The sequence below is a fragment of the Bos indicus x Bos taurus genome, chromosome 8 (genome assembly GCF_003369695.1).
Source record: "Bos indicus x Bos taurus breed Angus x Brahman F1 hybrid chromosome 8, Bos_hybrid_MaternalHap_v2.0, whole genome shotgun sequence".
In the NCBI taxonomy this organism is placed as follows: Eukaryota; Metazoa; Chordata; class Mammalia; order Artiodactyla; family Bovidae; genus Bos; species Bos indicus x Bos taurus.
In genome coordinates this window covers 60021492-60037057 of record NC_040083.1, presented here as the reverse complement: position 1 = coordinate 60037057, position 15566 = coordinate 60021492, and the positions used below count along the sequence as shown (strand labels likewise).

Sequence of the window (15566 nt, the reverse complement as noted above, 5' to 3'; positions counted from 1 at the left end):
ACTACACAAAAATGTCCTTCATTTTATTAAGTTTCATGAGATTTTTAGTCTGTTCTTCATGATTTTGACTGAAACACAACCTGGCTTTTAGATAAGTGGTTTTTTAGTTGAATCCTACAGTGTAGGCTTAAAATTAGAGACATGATACATATTATGATCCCCCTGTATTGACATAAGCAAGCCATTAGAAATCAAACATGTATTTTCTGCCTTCAGTATTCCTAGAGATGAAAAAGAGAGATTGAAATGGAAGCATCCAACCAATCCAGCGTGACAGAGTTTGTCTTGCTGGGCCTCTCTGCCCACCCCAAACTAGAGAAAACGTTCTTTGTGCTTATCCTGTCCATGTACCTGGTGATCCTGCTGGGCAATGGGGTCCTCATCCTGGTGACTGTGTCTGACTCTCACCTGCACACACCCATGTATTTCTTCCTGGGGAACCTCTCCTTCCTGGACATCTGCTACACAACCTCCTCAGTCCCCCTGGTCCTGGATGGCTTCCTGACCCCCAGGAAAACTATCCCCTTCTCAGCCTGTGCCATACAGATGTTCCTCTCCTTTGCCATGGGAGCCACAGAGTGTGTGCTTCTGGGCATGATGGCATTTGATCGCTACATGGCCATCTGCAACCCCCTGAGATACCCTGTGGTCATGAGAAAGGCTGTCTACGTGTCCATGGCTGCCAGCTCCTGGCTGGCTGGTGGAGCTAACTCCTTGGTACAGATCTCTCTTGCAGTACAATTACCCTTCTGCGGGGACAATGTCATCAACCACTTCACCTGTGAGATCCTGGCTGTCCTGAAGTTGGCCTGTGCTGACATCTCCATCAATGTGGTCAGTATGGGGGTGGCCAATGTGATCTTCCTGGGGGTCCCAGTTCTGTTCATTCTTGTCTCCTACATCTTCATCCTTACCACCATCCTGAGGATCCCCTCAGTTGAGGGGAGGAAAAAGGCCTTCTCTACCTGCTCTGCCCACCTCACTGTGGTGGTCATCTTCTATGGGACTATTCTTTTCATGTATGGGAAGCCCAAATCCAAGGACCCTCTGGGGGCAGACAAACAGGAACTTGCAGACAAACTCATCTCCCTCTTCTATGGACTTCTGACCCCCATGCTCAACCCCATAATCTACAGCCTCAGGAACAAAGATGTTAAGGCTGCTGTGAAGAACCTCGTGGTTCAGAAACACTCCACTCAGTGATTGTGGGATGTGTCCCATGATATGATCTGCACACTCTGATGACTGTCACTTGAAAATCCCAATGCGAAGTAATGCCAGGTGAGGGGCAAACTCAGTTTAGAGCCATGCTACCCACAGTATGGTCCATGGAGCAGCAGCATCAGCAACACCTGGGAGCTTATTGGGCATGTAGAATCTTGGGGCCCATTCCAGACCTACTGAGTTAGAATCTACATTTTAACAAAATTCCCCAGGTAATTCATATGCATAGTACACATTGGGAAGTATTAGTTAAGAGTGTACAGTGGGGGACTACCCTAGTGGTCTAGTGGTTAAGGATCCACCTGCCAGTGCAGGGGACACTGATTCAATCCCTGATCCGGGAACTAGAATCCCACATGTGGCAGAGAAACTAAGCCCGCTCACCGCAACTAGACAGCTCTCACACCACACTGAAAGATCCCACACGATGCAACAAAGATCTCGCATGCTGCAACTAAGGCCTGACATGGCCAAATAAACAAATAATATATCTCTGTATATAAAGAGTATACAGTGGATGTGCGGTGTTCCTTCAGACCCGACTCTCACCTACCTCAGGCTGAAGCTCTCATAGCCTCAGCTGCTCAAAGTGCTGACAGTGAGTCCCTCTGCTGGCCTGCCCTTGGTCCAAGAGAGTTTACTCACCCAAAGTCACATTCCCTTCCCAGAGGCAGCACACATCCACTGATTGGTCATTGTCAATATAGAGTCCTGATCTTCCTTGCTTCTGATGGGGATGACTCTAAAGAGCCATCCCACCCTGAGAGCTTCCTCATGACAGAGTTCTTCCTCTGCTCAGCCCTGCTTCCTTCCCCACCCCCTACTCCACAGGTGTTGATCTTAGCAGCACTCCCCAGTCAGCATCCTGCATGAAAATCTCCCCACCAGAGCCGACTTCCTGGGAGACCCAACCCGGGACAGAGAATAATGGTCAGTCTCGGCACTGATACATGAACCTCATGTGGGGTTCCCAGAGCACGTTCTTCTCAAGTGTTTCCTGCAGCCTGACTCCCAAGGAAAGTAACTCAACAAATTCCTTTTGTTCAGACAAAGAAAAAATTATCCCCTACAAACAACTTGCTAAATTCGATTCTCTTACTTTTCAGTTCTATGAATGGAACTTCATTTGTATTTACTGTATGAGTGTCTTTACTCCAACTCAGAGCATTGGCAACACCCTGGGCATATGAGTGCGGTATCAGGTCTATGAGGTTTTATCCGAGGACAAAGATGTTTGATGTCTGGAAAATATGTTGGCTCTTAACTACAAACAAAATAAATTAAATTAAAAACTCTTAAAAATCTCTTAATAATTGTATATTTACATGCCTATAAAGGGGAATATATGTCAACCACAGTAATGGGTAAATTTCGGTATTCACGTGCCATATTTTAAAACACTTGGTACTTAGGTACTTCTATAGGAACTCCTGGGCTTTAATGATTATTGTTGAGAAGACATAGAATTACAAATTAAATAAGTCACTTGTAAGTCAAATAGTTTTAATAACAGAAGTAGAAAAATTATTTCAGATTTACCACAAAAACTTATAATGAGATGTAGGTACATTTTGACATGTTGTGGGGTGGGAACTCTGAGAGTCCCCAGGCCTGTGACAGCCTTCATATGGACCTGATAGTTACAGATATATTGGGTTGTAGTGCCTAAAATTTAATCAGCACACAGGTGCTCAATAAGACACACAGACTTCGCTCCCCAATTAACTTTCAACCTTCCCTTGCCCACCTTCACCTCTTGTGCTCAGAGAGACGTGGGGCGTGTGGCTGGTAGACTTCTTTGCGAGGTCCAAGATGGGGACACTTTTCCCTAAGAGATAACCCTAACCATGCCAGCCTGTACCTGTGGGTGGTAGAGATCCCCAGGCAGGGGCTCTAGGGCCCCTTCTTCTCAGTCCTTATGAAAATGATGAAAGCGTGGATGGAGGGGGCTGAACCCACACTCTATGATGAGACCTCTGCATTTCCCGTGTACTAACAGGGACTATGATGCCTGCAGGGATGACAAGCATATAGAAAGAACTCGGACTGCAACTTCCTTCATCTTACTAATGAAGCATTAGTACTTAGGATCTTTTTATTAGCAAATTATCCTACTTCTCTTTAAAACAAATCTTTTTTTTTTTTAATACTACACATTTCTTCTCTTATTCCCCTACGTATGCTTACATCTGACTTTCAGGTAAACGAATCAGCAGTCAGTTTTTATATTTTCAGAAGCGTGCTCACCACTAATCAAGGTCAGGTATTCCCCAAGAACATGGCTCTCACGAGGCTACCCTTGCAGGGGCCTGTGACTCAGCACCCCCTTTTCAGATTTTCGTTTTTAAATTGAAGTATAGTTGATATTCGAGGTTGTGTTAGTTTCTGATATTCAGCAAAGTGATCAGTTATATACACACACACACTAAGACCAGTCTTTATCAGTTGCTTTTGATAGAGATTAGGCTTCAATCTAAAGCTCCTCACCTCCTCCCAGCCTTCCCCCTCATCCACTTCTAAGGGAAACACCCCATCCTCAGGCCTCCTAAGCAGGCTTTGTCATGTCCCATACCACCTGACTCACCTCACTGGCCCCCGGTGAGACTACCTGAAAGATTCCATGTTCCTAGCCACCAGAGATCTCCAACTATCCAGAAGCCAGTCACCTGCCTGGCCTGTAACTCTGGAGCAACTTCCACCTACAGCATGACCCTGTTGCTCTTTCACCAAACCCAGAGCTCTCTTGGCCCCTCATGTCCTCTGCTTTAGCCTGTAATCCTCACTCAGCTCAGTATGATGCTGAGGGACTGCAGGGAGGGCCAGCACCTCTGGAGCAGAGGGATGACCACCTTTAGCCTTGCAGAGACAAGGGCAGAGTCCCCTTTAATAGATACCATTGTGGTCAAAGCACAATCAGACCTTAGTTCTCTCCTCTCCTCCCAGGAAAGTCAGCAAGGCAAGGACGGAAACTTCTTAATCTAAGGAATATTAGTGAGTTGAGATTTACACAGAGCTGTCTGCAGCTTATCTAATTGGGTTTATGGAACACGGGCCCTACACTCCTGTGAGGCCTCCACCAAACTTTAAATTGCTTCTGGGATTAAAACTGGCCCCGAACAACTAGAGCTCTAGATTGCTCCATGGCTCCTTGACAGAACCTCTGGAGAGAGGGCTGGGGCGAAGAGCATGACCGCCAGGACCTCAGAAAGCAGTTCCTTGAGCTGTTCTCCCTCCTGCTAGCTCACTGCAGGTGGACAAGGCCAGGGAAGGGAGCAATCAGAGCCCCTGCAGCTACGGCCAAGGCCCAATTCTCATTCACTGGCTGTGAACTCTGAAGGGACTGCTCGGCTCCAAGGCAGCTACACCGAACTTGCTGCATGCTTCCAGGCACAGCCTCACCAGCAGGGGATGGTCAGGGCAGGCAGTTCAAGCCATCACCTCCCAGCCATCTTCCCTGCCCAGGTGAGCTCCTGTCCCCACCATGGCCTCATCCCCACGTGGGCGCAGACCTGTTTTTCTCTGTGGCCAAACCTTCCTCAGATTGGTGGGGAGCAGAGGACAGGTGGCACGAGTGGGGACTGGTCACAGCTTCCATCTCTCTGAAGGGTTTTAAAGGGAAGGGAGCAGGCACGGCCTGGAAGCCTAGACCCACTTTGGGACAGAGCAGGGTTGAGGAGTGGGGATGATATTAGAAAAAAGAAGTTTCTGTTCAGTTTAAAGGAAAACTTTCCAACAATAGAGGATCTCTGATCAAGGAGTGGGAGCCAAGGTATTCAAGGTATTCAAATAACTCAAGGTATTCAAAGGAGCAATTGGAAAAATTGGGTCTCATAGAAAGTATTTACACAATGGAGGCGAAAGAGGCAAGACCAGTTATTTTACAACATTCCTGCCTAGCCTGACACTCTTTAGTCATTTTCTCAAATGTTCCTGACACCTACAGTTAATCTCCTCTAATAATTGCATGAGGGTAGCTTGAGACTCTGCCTGGTTTCTCCCACCCAATTTCCCCCAGCCAGCACCAGTGTAATAGTCACAGATGCAGTGAATGAAGCCCAGGGACACACTGCTATGAGGCAGATGTCTTGGAGAAAGGTGTGACACCTCTATTTCACATGAGTGTCCTGGGGAAGTGAGGATGACCAAGACTTCATAATCAGTCCTTTGCTCCTCAGTAGACCTGCTCTGGCACGAATGGAGCAAAACTACATTCAGAGAGATGAAGGGAGAAGGTGAGGAGCCAGGCTCCAACCTAGCCCTATCCTCACTGAGCTTTAGTTTCATCTTTAGTGTGAGAACTCCAGGCTTGAGATTTTCTCTAATGTACTAGACCTACTGCTCTATGGTGACTGAAGTGCATCCTACTTGCATGTCTCCTTTGAGCCACTCTTCTGCAAAGCTGGGTAGAATTTTTTCTGTGGGGGAGAAAGCATTGTCATAGCACTGCAGTGGCTTTAATCAGCTCAGGAATAGAAGGACCTGAGCTAGGAGCTGTGACTTACAAAACCGCTCCAAAAGCATGGAGCTTGGTCCAAAAGTCACTGATGCTCATACTTGGAGGCATGATGGACACTTGTCCTTGGACCCTGTCCCTGCTTCCCAGCCCCAGGAGCTGGTAAAGCCTGAGGAAACTGCAGTTCTGGGGGCAAAGGCCATGGGTAGAGAGAGGGGATATGGACTGGCAGTGGTCTTCTGACCAGAAACTCCTTATTGACAGTGCAACAAAGGGAGGTCGCCAACCAGACTCACAAGAAATGAAGTATTAGCCAGGCACCAAGCAACTAATGTTGATGCTAAGCAGACCCTAATACTCCTGGCCTCTGCTCACCACATTCTGTGTAGGACTCCATGTGGAGCCAAATTATCATCAGAAAAGTATTACACAAGCACAGAATTAGAGCCAGGAAAGTGAGTGAGGTGATAGCAATTGTCAGCATCACTAAGTGTGACAGCCTGAAGCCCCCAAGGACCTGCAGGGACAATGTGGGGACAGGCAGGCCTGGATCAGGCAGCACACCCTCAGAATTCCTCTCTTACAGTCCTCATGGGGATCCATCCTTACACATCCCTTTCTTCAAGTGAGTTAACATTACTGATCAGGCTAAAATTCTATCATATATCATGGTTTAATTAGATTTCCAGGGTCTACTTTTCCTGCTCTAAATTTAATATATCCTGACTTTTAAGGTAACTTTAGTGAACAGTGAATTTCATCCTTTAGATGCAAATACTATAAGTTAGCATGTCAAAGGTCAAATTTAATTATAAGTTCTGGAAGTACATATTGATCCCCATAAATATGTGTTTCCTGTCCTCAGTTTTCCTGAGGGTAGAAGAGATAATTTAAAATGAAACTGGCCAACCAATCCACTGTGGCAGGATTCGTCTTGCTGGGGCTGTCGAATCAGCCGAAGCTGGAGAAAATGTTCTTTGTGCTCATCCTGCTCATGTACCTGGTGATCCTACTGGGCAACGGGGTCCTCATCCTGGTGACCATCCTTGACTCCTGCCTGCACACGCCCATGTACTTCTTCCTGGGGAACCTCTCCTTCCTGGACATCTGCTACACAACCTCTTCCATCCCTCTAGTCCTAGATGGCTTCCTTACTCCCCGGAAAACCATCTCTTTCTCAGCCTGTGCCATACAGATGTTCCTCTCCTTTGCCATGGGAGCCACAGAGTGTGTGCTTCTGGGCATGATGGCACTTGATCGCTACGTGGCCATCTGCAACCCCCTGAGATACCCTGTGGTCATGAGAAAGGCTGTCTATGTGTCCATGGCTGCCAGCTCCTGGCTGGCTGGTGGAGCTAACTCCTTGGTACAGATCTCTCTTGCAGTACAATTACCCTTCTGCGGGGACAATGTCATCAACCACTTCACCTGTGAGATCCTGGCTGTCCTGAAGTTGGCCTGTGCTGACATCTCCATCAATGTGGTCAGTATGGGGGTGGCCAATGTGATCTTCCTGGGGGTCCCAGTTCTGTTCATTCTTGTCTCCTACATCTTCATCCTTACCACCATCCTGAGGATCCCCTCAGTTGAGGGGAGGAAAAAGGCCTTCTCTACCTGCTCTGCCCACCTCACTGTGGTGGTCATCTTCTATGGGACTATTCTTTTCATGTATGGGAAGCCCAAATCTAAGGACTCCCTGGGGGCAGATAACCAGGATGTTTCAGACAAGCTCATCTCCCTCTTCTACGGGGTGCTGATTCCCATGCTCAACCCCATCATTTACAGCCTGAGAAACAAGGATGTGAAGGTCACTGTGAAGAATCTAGTGAGTCAGAAATGCTTCCCTAGGTGACAGCGGGAGAGAGCAGTGAGTGTACCTTGCAGTTCTCTGCACACAGGAGATCCCCTAGGGAATGGCCACTTGGTAAGTATAGACTGGCTCCATGACCCTCCACAACAGTATCATCACAAGACTGATCCCCAAGATGCACATATAGATAGGGCTTTTCTGAATATCTGAAAATGGAACATCAAGTCTTTAGAATGAAGAGGGGCTATGCTAAATCACCTAGAAGCAAGGATAAGTAACTATTACAATTTATTTTATTCTGAAAAAAAAATTAAAACTTTATACAAAAGTGCTTCTTTCTTTGTTCATGTGCAGACTAGCTCCAATTTGTACGTGTAATCATGCTGTTTTCTGCTCACTGTATAATGGGGAGCATGGCAGTGAGGAAAAGTCACTTCTTTTTAAAATTTATTTCTTTTTAATTGGAGGATAACTGCTTTATAATATTGTTTGTTTCTGCCCATACATCAACATGAATCAGCCACAGGTATACATAAGTCCCCCCCCCCTTAAACTTCCTTTCTGAAAAGTCATTGATTAACTGGTGTCCAAACCAAAACCCAATCTGCCATTTTGGAAAATTACCAAAACCAAAACATCCCAAATGACAATATTTAACCCCCTTTTCACCGCAGGGGCTCAGAGTGTTTCTCAGAGCCAATTTTATATCCCAAATATAAAATCCCAGCGCCCATTTTTGGAAACTCCTTCTTCTCCTCTGTACATAGAGCACATCTATTCATATCCAGATTTGCAGAAGAGTTGTTTCAACACCAACTGAAATTAGATATTGCAGGCCAAGGGCAAATATTATAGAAGTCTGTATTTAATTATTGTTGTTGTTCTGTTGCTCAGTCATGTCCAGCTCTTTGTGACCCCATGGACTGCAGTGCACCAGGCTTCCCTGTTCTTCACTACCTCCTGGAGTTTGCTCAAACTCATATCCATTTGGGACAGTGATACTCTGAGTCCTTTCCTTTCCCTGGAATTAATGTTTGCGACCATCCAAACCTCCGTGGTCATACTTGATCACGTCTAAGATTTGGATTGGACATGGGCACCAGCTGCTAAAAAATCTATCTGTAACAACCCTTGTGGTTAAAAGCATAGACTGTGAAGCCAGACTCATATCGAGTGCCCCTGACTCGACATTACACTCGACTGGCACATTACAAACATGACTTAATATCATAGACTCTTGGTTTTCTAATGTGTGAAACAGTGATGATTAAACCAACCCCAAGGAGTTATGGTGGGGAATAAATTAAAACAGGGCATCATATATATTAAAAATGCACAGTGGCCAGCAAAGAATAGCCTCTCAATTAATAAATGAACAGTGTTTATTATTAATGAAATATGTTAAATAATTCCTTTGAGGGAACTTCATGACACAGTTCAAAATCACACTTAACTGGATCAATTTCAGTTTATTATTGCAGCACAGTTTTAGCTAGATTTCTAGCTTATGAACCAACAATTTCTCTGGGCATTTTCCCATCACCCCTCATCCTCATCCACAGAGATGAGGGACCCAGGTCTGTGCTGTCTGATGCTAACTCTGTCTAGAACAAGCAGGTTCTTTCTGCCAGGTTTTGGGGATTATCATTAGTGCTCAAAGACTCACTGAATCTATAACATGCAAACATGGGAGCTACAAGGAAATCATGTTTGAACATATGTCTTGGGGAACTAACTGTACATAATAAACCAATATATATTCTATAGTATAATATATAGTTAATGTAGATATTAAGTCTAGATAGGGACTAAAGTTTATTTTGGCAGAGAGTGTTAAACAGAAAACAAGTCTGCAAAAATAAAAGAACAGCCAAAGAGCAAAGACAGGAGATGAAGGCATCTTCCTATGTTCTCAGTTCTTGGTTTCCTTTTTCCCCTCAATCTGGCCACATTACTGCACTTTTGCCTCCAAAGGACACCCCTGCATCCTGATACTAGATTCTATTTTTCACTAATCTAGATTGTTACTTGCTTTGAGGGGGGTAATAAAAGTCACATCTAATATGATTACTAACTGGTGTGAAATAGATACGCTCTTTCCTGTGCAAGTGCAGAGTGCCAGGCCTTGTGCACTGCAAAAGTCTTTTAGAAATCAGTCTTGAAATAATCATTCTGAAGTCAACATGTAGTGCTTCTTGCAATCAATTATCCATTCCTGCTACAGTGGATTTGCTCTCTGTCGATTCTATCACCCGTAAATTTGGAACATGTCTAGGGGTTGATGTATTACAGGAGGTCTAGGTTCAAATCTTTGCCCTCCCACATAGAGCTGGGTGTCCTCTGTGCTTGAAAAATATTCATTCTCACAATGAAGGGGGCCTACAGAATATCTCAGGTGACCCCCACCTGTGAATTTCCCTGAACCTATGGTTCCTTTCTCTTGTGGGATGGTGCCTTGAAGAGAACACAGCAATGTCTTATCATAGTATTTAATTATTTGAAGCTGAGTGTGGGATCTCTCACCTCCTTAACACTCTATGTTCCAGGAGATTCTTCAGAGTCTCCATCTTCCCCACTAGGCTCAACAAACAATAAAATGATTCAAGAAGTTGATATTATCCAACCTCTGTTATTGGTACAACTGAGTAACCATGATAGCAGAAGGCTATCTATGGGCTAACCACCAGGGCCTCGCATTCACAGAGGCTGATGTAGCTACTTCAGCAGCTGAATATTCAAACTGGCAGCAAGAGACCAACCTTCATTTGAAAAGACTCACCAGCCACCTGGTGGTGAGCTGATTGCATTAGACCATTTTCCTTCTGGAAGGGACAGAGACTCACCTTGACTAAAATCAACACCTTTTCTGAGTATAAGTCATCTTTCCTCTCTGTAGGGTATTAGCAAATATCACTCTCTGAAAGCTCATGGAAGGTTTGATTTAACAGCATGGAATCCTGCATAAAATCTCATCAGACCAAGGGGCTCATTTACCAAAGTAGATGCTGCTGTGGAATCACGATTATGGGTTCCACTGACCCTTCCACATCATGCACCATCCAGAAGTAGCTGGCCCAACACAGTTGACATAGTGGCCTTTTGAAAGCTAAGGCCCTAGCTGTTGCAGATGAAAACAACAATGAGATACCACTACACATTATCAGAATGGCTAAAATTTTAGACTGACAACACCAAATGTTGGCAAGGATGTGATATGAGACATCTTGTCCTTTTATGATAAGAATGTAAAATATTACACATGCTTTGGCAAAAGACCTATCCATTTCTTAGAAAACTAAGTGTAAACCTGTGTTATGATCCAGAATCTCATTCTCAGATATTTAGCCAAGAAAAGTTGAAATATACATCTACAAAAGGACTTGTATGAAAGTGTTAATAATGGCTTTATTCATAACAGCCAAAACTAGAAACAGCTCAGATGTCCATCAAGAAGGAGAGGATAAACAAAGATGTTCATTTAATGAAGTACTACTCAGTAATAGAAAGGGACAAGCTAAAAAAAATGTAAAAACATGACAGATGTTAAGAACCTTATTCTGAATATAAAGACTTGCACATGATTCCATCTATTTGATGTTTCTGAAAAGGTAATACTTTACAAAGAGTGAAAAATATTAGGAGACTGCTAATAATCATAATAATGAGGACTGACTGGTAAGGGGCATGAGAAAACTCTTGGTTGTGCTGTAAACATTCTGTAGTGATAAGATTTGGTTACATGGGTGTGAACATCTGTAAAACCTCATTGGATGATATACTTAAGATTTATTTTATTATGGTTAAGAACACAACATGATATATACTCTTTTAGCAACATTTTAAGTGTATATTACACTACTGTTGACTATAGGTACAATGCTGTACATGGATCTCTAGAGTTTAATCATCTTGCTAAACTGGAACTTTATACCCATTTATTAAGTAACTCACATTTGCCCCTCCTCCTGGTCACTGGCAACTACATTCCATTCTGTGATTCTATGGATTGATTTTATTGGGTTAGCAATGAACTTAAGATTTATGCATTTCACTGTGAGTAGATTCTACCCAAAAAAGTGGACTACTAACTATCTGTCTGTCTGTCTAAATATACAGACTTTTTATAGTGACTGCTATTGGCAAGCCACAAATTTGTCTAGTAAACTTTCTAGCAGCTTCATTATAGAAGGAAGATGTATCCCATCGGGTGCTTGTTCTTGTATTTGTTACTATTTCTTTCCCATAAATAACAGTGAAAAGCTCCTCTTATAAGTAGGTCATCTAGGGCCTGAGATTCCCTGGGCTTCTTGGACTGATGGCAGAGTCTGATTTGCCAGGATAGCTTTTGGTCATGATTTTATTATATACTTATTGAGTTACTGTTTAATTTCTATTATTTGTTGAGTTATTGTAGATGGTTGTGCTTAGTTCAGGCTCACATCTTCAGTGTAACTGAGCACATCTGTAATGACTTATTGTCTTCCTATCTTTGAAGGGCTAATTTGTAAAAGAAGAAGTAACCATGTCCTGTCGTTGATTTTCAGTTGCTCAGTTGTGTGTGACTCATTCTTTAGGTTAGAAGCAGTTACTAAAGGTAACTGGTTATATAAGAGAGTTACATAAGGCCATGAAATCCAGTAGGAAAGAATTACTGGGGTCATCTTAAAGGCTGCTATCACATCCCAGATTCCTGTCCCATGATGTTTTTCACACATATGACATACTGAGGCTGTGGAAGAAATATTCAAGCCCAAGCCCCATGCCAACCTCCATCCCCAGGATGGTAAGTCCCTTTTTCCCATCCGTTGCCTGTCTCTTCATGTGTAAATTCGCCCTTACTCTCCCTGGCCAGAAAATATCTCCTCCTTGAAGTTTCCCCATGGCTCTGGGTGGAAGATCCCCCAAGCATACAAATCATGACTTTGAGCACTTGGTTTAGAAACAGTGTGTCCATAGAGGCTGATTCCACAATGCTGTGAACACAGAGTATTCCTAAATAACTCTTCTCTCCCAAGCTGCTGATTTCAAGAAGTTAAAACATTTTGAAGTTTGTACAAATTCAAGCAGCACATGGAAATGCTTCCCCTGATGCCCTTCAGTGGCCTCAGAGTGGAAAGTTCCAGCAGGAACAAAGGAATGAGAAAAAGAAGCTTTTCCTGGAGTGCTTTCAGCATAATTGGATCTTGGGGACATTGTCCCAAAAGTATAAAAAGTTCCCTAACTTTGTATGCTTTCATTTCCGAACTTTTAATCACTTTAGGGAACACAATAGTCCCAACTGCAGTTCTGATTTCAAATTGCCTTCTACATGGACTGGTTGTTCCTTTAGAAAGTTTGCCTAAAACACAGAAGTAAGACAGAGTGGGAGGAATTGGCTTTCACCCCTTCTTCTCATCAGAGCTGGACATCTCAGCCTGGACCTTTCAAACTAGTGATGATATTTCTGGCCCATGTACTGTTCCCAGACCATAGGGACCCTTTCCCAGTAGGTTCCTAAAAAAGGTAAGTGAGGGTTCTTATAAGAGTAATCCTCAACCTTTTAACAGCACAGGGATATTTCCAGCTTCTGACTTGATTTTCTGAAGGGCCTGGGGGTTGGGAAGGGAGGAAATGAAACAATTTCAGTGATATCACAAAGACCAAGGGCCATTCAAAACCCCGGGTTAGAAAAACCTAGATGGCAAGAAGCCTCTGAAACTTTTGTCTCATTTCATGGATTCCTCTAACTTCAGAGACACCCCTAGGATGAGATGGTCCCACAGTTTCAGAGCCTCTTCTGTACAACTCCAGGGAGCACCATTCACACTATAGCCACAGAAATGGCTGCAGCTGTCCTGCTGTTATACTCCAGAGGTGCCATTTATATTGCCTGTAATGAAAACAGTTTCTGAGAGCTGCTCGTCAATGGCCTGGTCTCTGGCAGGCCTCATGGGCTGAACAACCCAGACTTTCTGAGCCCTCCTGGCCCACTTCAACAAGCACAGCTCTACTTTATACTTGGTGTGATGTGTGCTGTGCTAAATCACTTCAGTCATGTCTGACTCTCTGTGACCCCATGGACAGTAGCCTGCCATGCTCCTCTGTCCATGGGATTCTCCAGGCAAGAATATTGGAGTGGGTTGCCATGCCCTCCTCCAGGGGATCTTTCCAACCCAGGGATGGAACTATGTCTTTGATGTCTCCTGCATTGGCAGGCAGGTCCTTTACCAATAGCGCCACCTGGGAAGCCCACTATATACTTGGAGTGGGGGTTCTGAATTTAAGGAAACAAAAATTCTTTCTCTTAAAGAGTTTGAACATCATTGATCTGTTCCAATTCCAAAGCAGAAGAGGGTAACCTGAGAGTCTAAGAGAGGGAAGGAGCACTGAAGTCTACACAGCAGGTTAGAATGCAGCCCAAATCTCTGTGCTTAAAGACCTGATGTATTTGCACAAATTCAATGCAATTTTTAAAGGAAGCTGACCACTGACAACCATCATATGGACAAGAAAAACTTAGAAAACTACCTGCTTGGTTCAATATGAAAAAGAATTTTCTAATACTCTAGAGCTCTGAAAATATGGAGGAGATTGTTTAGGAATGTAGTGGGCTCTTCATCACTAGAGGAAATCAAATTGAAACCGAAAAACCATGCATCAGTGTGGTGCAGAGAAAGATCTACAATGGGAGACAGAGTTGGACTAGATTACTTGGGGGGCATAATCAGTGACAGGATATAAGTCTGAATGACGTACCTAGAAGCTCAGCCAAAAGATTCAAGGACTATCAGTGTCCACTGATTCCTGAGTGGACATTTATGAAGAGGGAATGATAACAACAACAAAAAAAATAGTAACATAACAAAGATGTTGTTTAAGGGTACAAACTTGCCATTCCCTTCTCCAGGGGATGTTCCCAACCCAGGGACTGACGCTGGGTCTCCTGCATCGCAGGCAGATACTTTACCATCGAAGTCACCAGGGAAGACTTTTTTTTTCCTTCAGTCATGTCTGACTCTTTTCCGTCCTATGGACTGTAGCTCACCAGGCTCCTCTGTCCATGGGATTCTCTAGGCAAGGATACTGGAGTGGATTGCCGTGCCATCCTCCAAGGGATCTTTCTGACTCAGAGATCGAACCCACATTTCTTACGTCTCCTGTATGGCAGGAAGTGGTTCTTTACCACCAGTGCCACCTGGGAAGCCTACAACTTGCAACAAGTAGTAAATACCCCAGTGATCTAACGCATGGTATAATGAATACAGATAGCAATACTGTACTATAATCACGTGATATGATAAATATCATGACAACAATCATATTACAATATATAAATGTATCAAAGTAACACATTGTACACCTTAAATTTACATATTATGTGTCAAACATATTCAAGACTGGAAAAAATCGTTGTTTTAGTTATCCAAGAAAACTAGATTTCCAGAAACTGTGACCCACTGTGGATTTCTGGAGACAGTCCTCTGTCTGTCTTCGCAGAACATCAGATTCAAACTATTAGGAACATAACAGCATTTCCAGATCACAAAGTTACTGTGGAGGCCTGCCCAAGTTCTCTCTCCATGTTCGGTGTCCTTTGTCCTTAAAAGCCAAGCTAGATTCTACACCACTTAAGGATTATTTCATGACCCCTGTTCTACACTGCATGCCCATTTGGATGTCCTAGCCCCTCCAAAATCCTTCTGCTTACCCTCTCTGACAGGTGCTTGGGCCATGGGTCACCCCTGTTCCTCACAGGAATTCTCACACTCATATACCGGGTGATCAACAGGCGTTTTGATGAGTGGATCGATGTTCAAACATGGATGGATGGATGGATGGATAGACAAGACAGGTGGCTGGACAGACAGATGAATGGATAACCCTGGAGTTTGCATTGCTCATGAGGAAAAGAGGTCTTGGGAACAATAGGAATATGTTTTCTGTGAAAATGATCTGGAGAAACAGAGTATTCACAGCTAATGATTTCCCTAGTCCCTAGCACAAATTGGAAGAACATGGAGCAAACTTAAAAGTCATTTTTCTGACCAAAGTTTAATGAGATCAATTGCCATATAGCACATAGAACCACTTAAATGAATG

At 43.8% G+C, this 15566-nt stretch overlaps 2 protein-coding genes across 2 annotated transcripts; both read left to right on the top strand.

Moving 5' to 3' along the window:
- The first annotated feature begins 243 nt into the window (after positions 1–243).
- On the top strand, positions 244–1203 carry LOC113897848 (olfactory receptor 13C7-like). The gene has a single exon (XM_027550808.1). It carries the CDS (start codon positions 247–249, stop codon positions 1201–1203), a length of 957 nt encoding a protein of 318 aa, XP_027406609.1. The 5' UTR covers positions 244–246.
- Positions 1204–6572: 5369 nt separating this feature from the next.
- Positions 6573–7529, top strand: LOC113897846 (olfactory receptor 13C7-like). Its single transcript, XM_027550807.1, has one exon. The coding sequence runs from the start codon at positions 6573–6575 to the stop codon at positions 7527–7529; it is 957 nt and encodes a 318-aa protein (XP_027406608.1).
- The last annotated feature ends 8037 nt before the right edge of the window (positions 7530–15566 follow it).